Source organism: Durio zibethinus, chromosome 6, assembly GCF_047325235.1.
Source record: "Durio zibethinus cultivar Kanyao isolate XHJ-2024 chromosome 6, ASM4732523v1, whole genome shotgun sequence".
Taxonomy (NCBI): Eukaryota; Viridiplantae; Streptophyta; class Magnoliopsida; order Malvales; family Malvaceae; genus Durio; species Durio zibethinus.
Genome location: NC_143167.1, coordinates 35243193 through 35255633, shown reverse-complemented (window position 1 = coordinate 35255633; position 12441 = coordinate 35243193). Strand labels below are relative to the sequence as shown.

General features: G+C 30.9%; 1 protein-coding gene and 1 long non-coding RNA gene across 2 annotated transcripts; one reads left to right on the top strand and one right to left on the bottom strand.

Moving 5' to 3' along the window:
* Positions 1-1808: 1808 nt before the first annotated feature.
* LOC111285782 (putative sulfate transporter 3.5) lies at positions 1809-6343 on the bottom strand. Its single transcript, XM_022875382.2, has 12 exons — positions 5961-6343; positions 5599-5806; positions 5339-5510; positions 5121-5186; positions 4027-4140; positions 3785-3901; positions 3544-3670; positions 3163-3449; positions 2868-3058; positions 2679-2761; positions 2386-2462; positions 1809-2290 (listed from the first exon to the last, which is right to left on the bottom strand). The coding sequence occupies exons 1-12, from the start codon at positions 6259-6261 to the stop codon at positions 2114-2116; spliced, it is 1920 nt and encodes a 639-aa protein (XP_022731117.2). The 5' UTR covers positions 6262-6343; the 3' UTR covers positions 1809-2113.
* A 2060-nt stretch (positions 6344-8403) lies between these two features.
* On the top strand, positions 8404-11031 carry LOC149518624 (uncharacterized). Its single transcript, XR_016343364.1, has 2 exons — positions 8404-8685; positions 10823-11031. It is a non-coding gene; the product is annotated as an uncharacterized LOC149518624 (long non-coding RNA).
* The last annotated feature ends 1410 nt before the right edge of the window (positions 11032-12441 follow it).

The window sequence follows — 12441 nt, the reverse complement described above, 5'->3', positions numbered from 1 at the left end:
ATTTTGATTATGTAACCTTGTATGATGTAATATAATATATATACATATATATATTAGATTTAGAATGTAATAATTGAATTTTAAAAATTTTTAATGTCATACCTAAATTAAAAATTTGTTAATAGTATTTTAAGGGTAAATTATTTTTTTTCTCAAAATACATAAACTTATTAATAATATAAAATGATTTTTAAATGTAACATATAAAAACAAAACTAATAATTATAAATATGTTAAGATGTAAATATATATATATGTATAAAAAAAATGAATATATTATTATAAATTATTGTTTTATGTGAATATTTGAAAATATTAAATTTTCAGGCATAAAATGATTTTTTTAATAAGACCTGTAATAGAATAATTAAAAGAGAGTGTATATTTTTTAGATGAATGGACTTGAGTTGAATTATAATTAAAACTTAAGAATTTAGAACAAATTTACCCTTTTTTTCTCAACTTTTTAAAGTAGTAATAAATAAATCTAAACAATATACAAAGGAAACAAGTTATCATCCTTAGACGCCGTGTATGTTATGTTCTTGTCCCTTCTAACTGATTCAGCATTCAATATTCTCCTATATTTTCCACTTTTTCTATAGACGTCCAAGATTTAGGTTTTTACAACACACGAGTGCGTAACGTGTCTGGATTTGAAGTTAACATGATAGCCAGATATATCATTCTTCCTCTAACATTGCTGAATCAAATTCTCAGTCTCCAAACATTGCATTCTTCTGATATTAATAGTCTTTCCTTACTCTAGCATTGCTACAACATGTCACGACACTAATTTATACACAAAGGCAGTATAAAATAATACCAATATTCAATAGTCTAAAAACAAAGTTTACTCAGAAAGGATCCGAAATTAAAGGAGAATTTTGATTGGAACCGTAGAATATTTACCTTTTATTTTCTCATGAAAAAGGTAAAAAAATATTTAACTTTTATTTGAGTCTTGAGAGGCTACAAAATCACCAAAAAAAAAAAGAACTCGATCATAAATGGAAACTATAAGTCCTTTTCTCGGACAACCAAACAGAGCGTGAAGTAGGTTAAGAGAAGAATTGGACAGATATACAGATGAAAGACAAATGAAATTGGAAAAATTAATTACCGTGTAAAGGAAGAACATTGAATAAATGGTTGCTCCGAATTATGATGATTGTGGGTATTTTTTGTTTAAGTGATTAAGGATTTAAGGTTAAACAATAAAAGATTCATTAAATTGGTTGATTTTAATAGTATTCTTAACCTTATCAAAATAGTTTTTGGTACAAGAGAGGCTCGAGTTTAAGAATAAAAAAAAATTCAGTTATTGATTTGTTGAAAACCAATTTAAAAGATGGCATAAATCAACCAGATTGAACTCCAAATTTATATCAAAGTAACTTTAGTATGTTTAGTTGTATATCATGCCTTATTGGGAGTTAGGACATTGGAATAGGCCACTGGGTCAATAGGTGAAGGATGACAGTTTTGAATAAGAATGATATTTTCCAGTTTTAACCGTTTCATGTTTTTCTTTTCTTTTACTTTGTTTTTGGAAAAAAGATTAACTCGTCATAATTTGAATCGATAAAGCCTCTGTAGTCTGTAGTAGTTGGACAATTCGACTATCTTGGAAGGCTTAATGCCTTAAATCCATGACAAAAATGAAAAATGCTGCTGTTATTAAAAAAAAAAAAAAAAACTGGTTGATCTTTATTGGCATGGTGCAAGTACATGAGCTTCATCCTCCAATTCAAAAATATGATCAAATTACAAGCTGATTGGACAAGAAAACAGAAAAAAGAGGCAGAGAAAGAAACAAAAATTATCATATTTATCCAACAGATCAGGATTATCTCATGATTCTCATCATTTACATGACAACAGCTTGGCCTTCAATCACCAGCAACATAGCCGCCGGCTATGCACCTTTTTTCTTTGTTTTCACCGCCACTAAACAGAAAAACCTTAACTGCAACATCACATTACTAACCCCTTTGTTGAATTTAGAGGAATAGTCGAATTAGGACCTGGAAAACTGGCCTGGATTTATGTTACTAATCGAGATAAACGCCGATGATTCATAGGCATACATATATAATACAGCAAGTATCCTTTAAGCAACATTTTGGTCGTTTGAGGATTCTTCCGTTGCTTTGTTATCAAGTGAAAATCGAGCACTTTGGATTGCATCTTCAATAGACAAGTAGAAAGATTTCTTCCCAATGGCGTCTGTGAATTTCGCTAACGTCATTTTCTCCAGAACTTCAATCCTCGGGTTTACTATTGCTAACTGCAAAAGATGGTTAAAACACAAATTTTTAGTTTCTTTCTTACGTTTAAAACTCCAAGCTTCAATGGAAAAGGAACATGCATGTTTAAGTTTACCTTGATACCCTTCGCGTCCAGAATTCTACGTAGTTCAACGAATGTCTCAATGCCTGTCATGTCAATGGATGAAACTCCTGCAAACCACCATAGTCTAATGTATCAGTCAAAATAGATAAATAATTTGTTACTGTTATATGTACTGATAAATATGGATATGATGGTTACTGATACATGAATTTTATTCCTTTTTTTTGTTAAGGTTCTACCAAAATCAAAATCAAAATCTCGTGGCTAGATTTTGTTTAATTATATCAAATTTGGTCGTGGATTTTGTAGGAATATGTAATTACCTGACAAATCTAGCAAAAGATGCTCAATAACGTCACTTTTAGAATCTGAAATACCTTGTTCCTTCTGAATATACCTCAGAATCCTGCTCAAAATTCAGCCAAAACAAATTGGAAATTGCCATTGATTAATGACCATAATTTTCTGGGTACCAATTACTTGTATCTTTTTTGCCCTGAAGATATATATACCTTTCTCTTATGTAGGTAGAGTTTGCAAAATAAATAGGGGAACCAAGTTGAAGAACAAGGATTCCCTGGATCGGTGTTGAGCCAGGGTACTGCTCTGTGTCACGATATAAAGTTGAGTTTGGAATTTTTCCAAGCTTACAGGCAGCAGGCCTTGCCACATACAAAAGTGCTCTAAGTAAAGCAAGTCCCACCTGAAATAATATATAATATTATAGTTAAAAATGCTGCAGCAGATATATTTCACTCCATTTCAGTTCTTCCAATTCTGATAGTATTTTCTGGAAGAATTCCTTACCGAAAGTATGAGGCCAACATCCATGCTTATGAAACTGACACCAAGGAAGGCAGCCATGCAGATGACAAAGTCGAATTTATCGACTTTAAATAGGTGAAGCATCTCCTCATAGTTGATTAGTCCAAGCATTGCAGACATGATAATGGAAGATAGTGCTACCAGAGGGGTATAACTGAAGAGAGGAGCCAAGAACAGGAGTGTTAACATCATGCAAAATCCCATTACGATGTTGGACATTGCTGTCCTGCACCCAGCATTGAAATTCACAGCCGTTTTTGAGAATGGCCCTGCAGATCAAACATCAAAGAAACATCAGAATATGCTTATAATTCCTGCTTAAATTGTTCTAAAAAAACCCTGAAATATTGAAGAATTATATACCTGTTGTCAAGTAGCAGGAAGTGAAAGATCCGATAACGTTCATGAAACCGAAGGCTATCATTTCCTTGTTCCCATCAGTTTGTTCATTTTTCAAGATGGCAAAGCTTCGTCCTATCGCTATTCCTTCCTGGAAGTTTCATTTTGAAGATGATTCATTTATAGGATTTTCACAGCTTTATATATTAACTAAAAAAAAGTTGAGTAAAAATGATAGTAAAAGAAAAAAGGTTGGAATTCTTACAGCCAATGCAACAAGCCCTGTGACAAGACCAGCCTGCACAGTTACTGGAAGATAGCGGCGATCGAAGTTCAAATATTGAATTGAGGGAGGATTTAGTCCCTTCTTCAAGTCACCAACCTGAAACCCAGAAAAAAAAGATTGCCTATAAGATCAAACTGCTGCTAGCAAAGAAGAGAAACTAAAGAAAATAATTATAAAAAATTTGAAAATCTAATACTAGAACGAACTAAAAATGAACTTACAATTTGGATTCCATATTTGTCTGCATGAGCAAAAAATACAAAAAGACAACCAACCACGACAACGACCATTGGAGCCATAGCTGATACCCAAAATAGTTTTGGTTTTTTTTGTCTCTGAATACATGGTAAAAGGATAAATAACATTAAAATTACAGTAGGGCATAAAAAATTTATTCTTGTGGCTTTCATATTCGTTGGTTCATGTTTTAAATATTTTCCATATTTTTTTGGATAAGTAAAAAATTTCGTGTTCATACAATAAAAGCAGGACTATAGCCTGCTACAGGGCTACGTTTACAGTAAGCAGAGAATTATAGAAAAAAAAAATAGTAGAAGATAAAATTCCTTTCCCAATTAATATGGAATAGTTCTTGGGGTTCAAGAGTAAATAATTGTGTGTTGGCTTAATTGAACTGCGTGCTGAACAGAAGGGTAAAGGGAGAATTATATTAAAGATGACTATATTAATTTAATTATCTTTGTGAATTCCCAAGAAATCCATTTGATTTTAATCTTATATGTGACGATGATAACGATGAAGTAGTCAACGGAATGGTAAAAATTTTCAACTTTTTTTAATTTGATAATTCATATATTCAAATCATATAAAATATTAAAATTTAAATATTCGTATCATATTTTACACGAAAATTATATATTAAAATTCGTATCAATACAAAAATATAAAATATAATTTTTTAATTTTATTAAATTTATATTTAATCATTACTAAAATTTTAAATAATGTTATTTTTTTATATCATATTCGTATCATATTATCGTATTTTTATATTTTATATAAAAATTATATGTTAAAATTTATGTTAACATAAAAATATAAAATATATATTTTTTATTTTACTAAACTCATATATAATCATTGTTAAAGTGTTATCATACTTTTATTTATTATTTTTGCTAGGAACTATGTTGGCATGGCAGTTACTATGGGATAAATGTTTGTTATCAACTTGTTTTGCTGTTGCTATATCTTCTATTTATGCAGTATGCATGACATCACTGCTGATTCTAAATGATGAGTCATATTTTTCCTTATAGGTCTTGGCCTTGGGGATGAGAAAAATTAAACTCACCAGGAATCGAGTGAATTGGAGGAAAGCAAGGAAGACTACACCAACAACAGCGCTTTGCCACCTCCACTGCACACACAAGAATTTTCTGCTCACATTCCATTCATGTTATAAAAGCCATTTCAAGATCGTTTGCTCATTAGAATTTTAAGCAATAATGCTATAAATAGAAGACTCAATAAAGTTAACTTTGTATAGTACTGATTTCACTGATCATTAACCTCATATCTATGGCTGAAAACTGCACGTAGAACCGAAACCACATCAGTATGAGTTGTGAAGTGTTTTAAACCAAATATGCCTTTCAATTGTTGCAGGCAAATTATTATAGCAGTCCCTCCCATGAAACCAGTGATCGTAGAATGTGATAAGAAATCAACCAAAATTCCCAACCTGAACAAAAATACTGAATAAGAAGAAATTAAAATTATGAAATCAAATACTACAACCAAAGCTAATGTATAAATGGTTATCAGTCGACCTCAGAAAGCCTAAAGCAGTCTGGAAAATTCCGGTGAAGAAAGTGGCTGTGAAAACTAAGTGAAGATACAATGTGGGATCATCTTTCGGTGATACTTTAGCTCCAATCGTGTCAGATATAAGCAATGAGCATGCTGCCACTGTTCCCACCGCAAGGTGCTTTGAACTCCCGAAAATGGCATAAACAAACGGCGGTATAAAGCTTGAATCTGCACCATATAAATATTGATCCATCACTTTTTCAAGGAAATGAAACCAAGCCCATTAAACCAAAAAGATTTTTCGGCCTAGTTAGGAAATTTTTTGTAATGAAATTGAAAAATTAATATTACTAATCCATTTTTAAAAGGTGCTATAGCTTACAGAGGCCGTTGATTGGAGGAATATCACCGAGTTTGGCATAGCTAATTCCTTGAGGGATTGCAAGGCTGGTAATGGTGATACCAGCAAGCAAATCATATCTAAGCAAATGTAGATTGTATTTGGGTAACCATTCAAATAATGGGACAAAGTATTGGATTTTTTTCTTGAGTTTGAGCAAAGGTTTGTCTTTGGACTTATGAAACGGATCGTCTGGGAAGAAAGTTTCTTTGCAATCAGATTTGAAGGCAGTGATAAAGCCTCTCGGTGCTGAGAAATTCACCGTATGGCTAGGACTCGTCATGCTATAGCAAGATCAGAAAGAGAGAATTAAAAGATCAATTGATGCGGTAATCAGATAGCAGCGGAGAGAGTGTGGATTAGGGAAAAAAGAGTTGTAGGTGGCATTTATATACAAGTCACCTGGTACCGAAATAGTGCCAAAATAGTTGAGAACAATGCAATTTGACAAAAGAGCTTGGATAAAGTCTTTTGACCGACAACGCTATTGAAGGAAAAAATGCATTAAACTTCCACAACTGATACGATTCTCTCTTGCCGACTTTCACAACTGATATGACTCTCTGGGCGGTTTATATAAATTGTAAATTTGGGTGGCATTAATTTTGAACAATTCTTTTCCTAATTGTAATTTTATCTTTAATTTACTTGTATCCCACTTATCTAGTTAATTTGTTAAAAAACAATTAATTCTCAAAATGCCAATATGCTAATTATATAGAATTTACATTTAAGATTTAGAGCTGTAAACAACTCATTAGTGATAAATAGAGTACGTACTTAATTGTTATATAGTTTGCTTTACTGTTGTGTTTATAATTAAATGCTCAATAAATCAAAATGCGACACTGGAAAGAGTTATTCCGTAAATATTATTAATTGTGCCCATAGGATTGATATCAAGTAATTGTTTGGTTGATATAGCGTGGTTGATTTAGTGGAAAAAAAATGTGTTCTCTTTTTCTGTTTGGGTTCTTCAAAACTGTTAAGAGATTGTGAAAAAGTAATTTTTTTATAAATTTATTAAATATAACATAAATAAACTTATTTAAATTAATTCTAAAAGGAATATACCGGACAAAATCAAGAAATCTTGACGCTTAACCAAAAACAAATATATTAATATGTTAGTTATGGTTCATTACATATTTTGTTTTTGATAATAAGATTTGGAGGAAACAATTCTTTTTCTTTTTTTGTTTGTAATAGCTAATTCTAATATTGTAAACCACACCCTTTATTTGTTGGAATTGGCATTTATCTAAGTTGAAATATCATATTAATTTATATTTAATGCATCATGAGTGTAAACATTATTCGACATTAGTGTATCACAAGTTATTATTTATTATTTTGTTTTAGATAATTAAATATTTAAAATTTAAAAATATTTATTTTTAAGGATTCTGAAATTTTAAGTTTGTGAATTAACAATGTAACAATTTGTGATGCACTAATAATATATAACATTTATATACTAAAAATGCATTAATTACAAACTCTTTTAACAATTGAGATATTTCTTTTGATACAATGAAAGATGTTAACTATGAAAATTAAAAACTAAATAAAAGAAAATTAACAATAATCATACTTATATTTAGTACTTAAATTTTAATAACATTTCTAAACAATTTTTATAATTCAAATTCAATGTTTCAATTTATCAAACAACACTAACGGCAATGCAGAGTTATTGTTCCTAAATCTTACGTCTTAAATCCTAAACTGAAAATGCTCAAAGTTTTCTGGTCTACATCTAATATCTTATATACTATGATGGTAATTGTTTTTAAGTGGTTCTATATATGATAAGTTAATTTTTGATCTTCAAATATATAAACTGGTTTAGTTTGGATGTGAATTAGTTTTGTAAATGAGGAATCCGTTCCGTTGGGACATCAAATTTTATAAAAATAATCCACTTTTTCGTTTCAAAACCGTTAAACGTATAACATATCTCAACCTATTGTAGACATTAAAAATTTAGCTTGTTGAAATACGATTAAAAAAAATGGGAGAAAGAGAGTTTTGAAACGAAAAAGAAAGATCACAAAAAATCCTTCATGCATGAGCAGGTCAAACGAAAAAAATCACATTTTAAATCTTAATATTTAAATCAATGATAATTGCATGTATTCCATACTCAAAAGAACCGGGCGAATATCCCTTTCTTCCATATATATATATATATATATATATATATTTTAAACCCAACCTCATCTTTCTTTACATGTCTATGTTTAGTCAAGATTTAAGAAGCGGATAATTTCCTATAACTTCCAAAACATCAAATTGCTTGTTTAATGAGAAGTCTTTCCTAGTTCCATGATTTAACTTGCTTATAGTTGCCTTTGCTAGTTGTCTGCGTACATAGATTATGACAGTTGAAACCCGAAGCCTTCTTGGGGAGGCAATGAGAGGGGGAGGACAGTTAAAACCCGAAGCTTTCTTGGGGAGGCAATGAGAGGGGGAGGGAAGATGGTGGTTGTGTGATTTACAAGACTCACTATAAATTCAAGTATTTCATAAACTTTCCCTAATGTAGACAGTAGGTTTCATATCAGTTTTCCTATCAACGATTTCGAATTTCCTAAAATTTTGTAGACATTTCACCCATATTATATATGTGGGTTGATTTTTCACGTCACTATTATTGGGACTTGGGAGTGGATTGGATTTATTTGTTAGTCATCGTTATTTGGAGGTTTGTTTTAATGCTTTTTTTTTTCTTACACTTTTCTTTGTAACTGGATAATATCTTCTTAATTTTAAAAAATTTGAGATACTGTTTCAGTTAAGTAGTCTTTATGAGATATGCCAAGAATGGTTTCCTTTTTCTCTAGTTTTGTGAAGACATTGATCTCTTTCATTTTATTTTTTTAAACGCATAAAAGTATTCCTTATCACATTGAACTAAAAATATGTCTTTTGCGTTGAATAAGGGAAATAGAAAATTCTTTTCAAGAAAAAAAGATCTTTTGATGTAATTGTTTGAAATATTCATTTCTAAAGTTAATCATATGTATTTATCATTATATAATTTCATTACAATATACGAGTGTTTTATTCAATGATTATGTGTTTTTTTATTCAAATGGTTGGTTGGATTTGAACCTTTCCATTTTTAATATAATAATAAAAAAAGCAACTATTATGAAATAAAACTTGAAAATTAGTTTCATAAATTACTGTATTAGAGATTTTGGGGTGGACGGCTGTTCATTGATTCTAATTACTTTCTACTCTTTGTTATGGGAAGGTTTGAAAAATAAAGAAAGAAAGAAAACACTCAAGCTCGAAGAAGAACTTACAAGGAATGATCATAAGGACCATTTAAAAGTAGTTCTCCTTAATTTAATTCAGACAACATATATGGCAATAATTGAAGACAAAACCAAACATAATGAAGTACTGGGGTGAATAGAATAGATGATGTTTTGTTTGATTGCAGTGAGGCTTTAACTTGTTTCTTTTTTTACGTACTAGCCTATTTGCTGAATCCTAACTCTACAGTCTTCCTGGCCTTAATAAACTCCTTTGGCTTAGAGGAAAAGAAACACTAGTTTCATGCATAATTAATTTCTTCTATATATAATATCAATTTTTCATTTAGTTTGACCTGTTTTCCTTCTAAGTTTTAAGTGTGTCCTAGGTATGACGATTGGAAAGGCATCAATCTGATACCCTTTGATTAGACAGTCGACCCCTGTTTGACGCTAGATCACTCTCCCAACCCGATAAAACATAATCTGATTAATTCTTCAACTGTACTTAGAATTATGATTAAGAAACCCACTTTAAATTATTTAATTGAAATACGAGTGTTAGAATCTGATATGAATTGAAAAGGAAAGATGGGAAATGTTGTGTTAGATTGGATCCTATCTTATTCCGTAGCCTCCACATAATTTCCATATGAAACCTCCCTCAGTTATCCAAGGCACAAGGCTTCACCTGCTTCAAATGGTGATAGCGTGCAACACATCAATGGATAATGGATATTGGAGGCAGAAACCTACAATCAAGTTTGAAACACAAAGCTCATCTTTTTGTTTTCACGGTGAAGTTTTGTGAGTTTGTGTGCGCTTCTTTTACTCTCACACTCCAACTTTTCAACCATCATTTCAACAGCTTCCTCAATCTTTGCCTGTTGAGGTGTTGCCTCCCCAATTGGAAGAGAGAGAATTAAAAAAGATTAAACAACAAATATTAAAGAATAGAAGACGTAATTTGAGTGCGTTCTCACGCATTATACATCCTCGCATTACAGGTTTTTCTGGTTTCGTAGATTGTTCCCAGAGTTTTCCGGTAAATATTTCAAAACAATTGGGTATATTGGATCAAATCTTATAAAGAAGACGAGAGATTTGTTTGAGATTCTTTTGAAATTAATTAAATATTATTTGATGAATAAAAAATTTTAAAAATAAGAATTAAAAAAAATAATTTTTTTATGAAAAAATTAAAAGTCTGAACAGTTAAAGTGTTAATAGAGTTGAATTTAAGAGAATGATGTAAACGGAATTGTTAGGTTTTACAAGGTAATGATTTCATAGGATTAAATTATATAAATATATATGTTTGATTGTTTGATGTGTGAATATATTATAAAAATATAAGAGAATGAAATGATTCATGAATATATTCATTATTATGTTGTGAATTATAATTGATTTATTTAAATTTAAATGTTGATTGATTTGATGTATTTATAATTTCTTTTCATCCGTTGATGTAAATAAATTAAGTGTCAAATTATATTAAATTATTAATTTTTATGTGAGTGATTTATAATTTGCTTGAATATGTACAAGTGATTGAGAATTTTTTGTCTTCTGCAGCATCAATAATTTATACTTCTGTGAGAAGCAATGTGGATAATTATTCTTTTTATAGCTCAGCAGAGTCCAAAGCCCATGTTGCTGCTGCTTGAGCTGAAAACCTTATAATTTTCTTTTTTTAAGTGTAGGTATTGGTGCCGATGAGTTAATTGTCCTGTCTTCATGATATAATGTTTTCTTAGATGCAATAGTTATGTCATATTTAATCACTTGTACTTCATTCAATTATAATTCTACACTCACCTCAATTAATTTATCACAAAAACAATGGTTCCTATTCCTAGCAAAAGCTACTTATCTATACATATAATTAAAGTTATCCATTCATTCAATTTATAACCAAATCAGTTATCCATTCTTTCAATTTATAACCAAATCAGTTTTGGTATTAAAAATATTTAGAGATTAATTTTGTATTTTACTCCCATCCACTCCCCTTTTCCATTTTGTCTTCCTCTGTTTGATCTCTATGATAACATTGGATTTCTTTTAACGAATTAAAAGCATCATTAAAAAAAAAATTGATAAGGAGAATCAGGAGCTAAGATAAAAAGTGTGGATAGTATTTTTAAGTGACGATGAGTTGGCTGGTGAAATGGGTTGGCTTGGACCTCCAGCAAAATATCATGATCAATGGGCGCCAAAGTTTGTTTTTTAGATACGTTCTTACACTCAAGTCAGTTAAGTACCTTAGGGTTTTTGAAGGAAAAAAGTAAATTGTAGAAAGTATGAAAGAAGCATAAGGATGAAGAGTTCTAAATATGTGCTTGGACTTTTTGGACTTTTTTTTTACCTTATATAAGAGACAATGAGTTATGACATGAGTGGAGTTGGTGACAGTTGATGGAAAGTCTATGTGGAGCTCAAGAACGGTTCACATGGGTGAGGGAAGGTTAATTTTATGATTTCAAACAAGTTGTAAGCAATTTAAAGGTAAGGTGGTCTATTCTAACGTGACGTGCTGATATAATGTTAGTGGGGATAATTACGCGAGAAAGACTTGGTAGGCGAGTAAGTTGGAGGCGAGCCCGTATTATTGCAGGAAGCTTGGGCGTCGATCCTCCTTAACAATGATGTAACAATAGAGTGTGTGCTAATTTGGCGAGTGTGAACATTGACTTTATTGAATGGGCATTTAGGCATAACAAAGAGAAAGAAACAAAAAAAAAGAAATGAAAGAGATGAGATGAGAAAGAAAGGATTTAGGGATAGTGACTGTTGAGGAGGGAGAAAGAAAGAGAGAAAGGTGATGCTTGGCGAGGAAAGGAGGAAAAGAAAAGAGAAATAACAGCTAGAGATGGCAATTTGGCTTTCTCATCGGCACATCTCATCCTCGCTAAAATTGGAGCGGTTGCAGTCACTCAAGATGGGGTCACATGGGTTAGGCGTTGATTTCCTTGCTAGCCACTTAAGCTATGTTTGGTTCAAGATTTTTATCAAATACTTTCTGTGCAATGCCGATTTGCTTCAATTTGGCATATGCTATCATAAATCTTGGAGAAATGTATTGATTTTGGTCAAAGCCATGAGGTAATATTTGGGTTTGGAAAAGATGTTTTAGAGTGCATTTAGATAAGAGATTTTAAGGAAGACTTTTAAAATTTTAAAATAGAAATACT

Coding starts and splice junctions, on each gene's coding strand:
- LOC111285782 (XM_022875382.2), bottom strand. CDS start 6,261: ATGACGAGTCCTAGCCATACGGTGAATTTCTCAGCACCGAGAGGCTTT. Junction 5,187..5,338: donor TTTTCAGCCATAGATATGAG/GTTAATGATCAG, acceptor TTGTGTGTGCAG/TGGAGGTGGCAAAGCGCTGT. Junction 4,141..5,120: donor TCCAATTCACTCGATTCCTG/GTGAGTTTAATT, acceptor CCATGTATTCAG/AGACAAAAAAAACCAAAACT.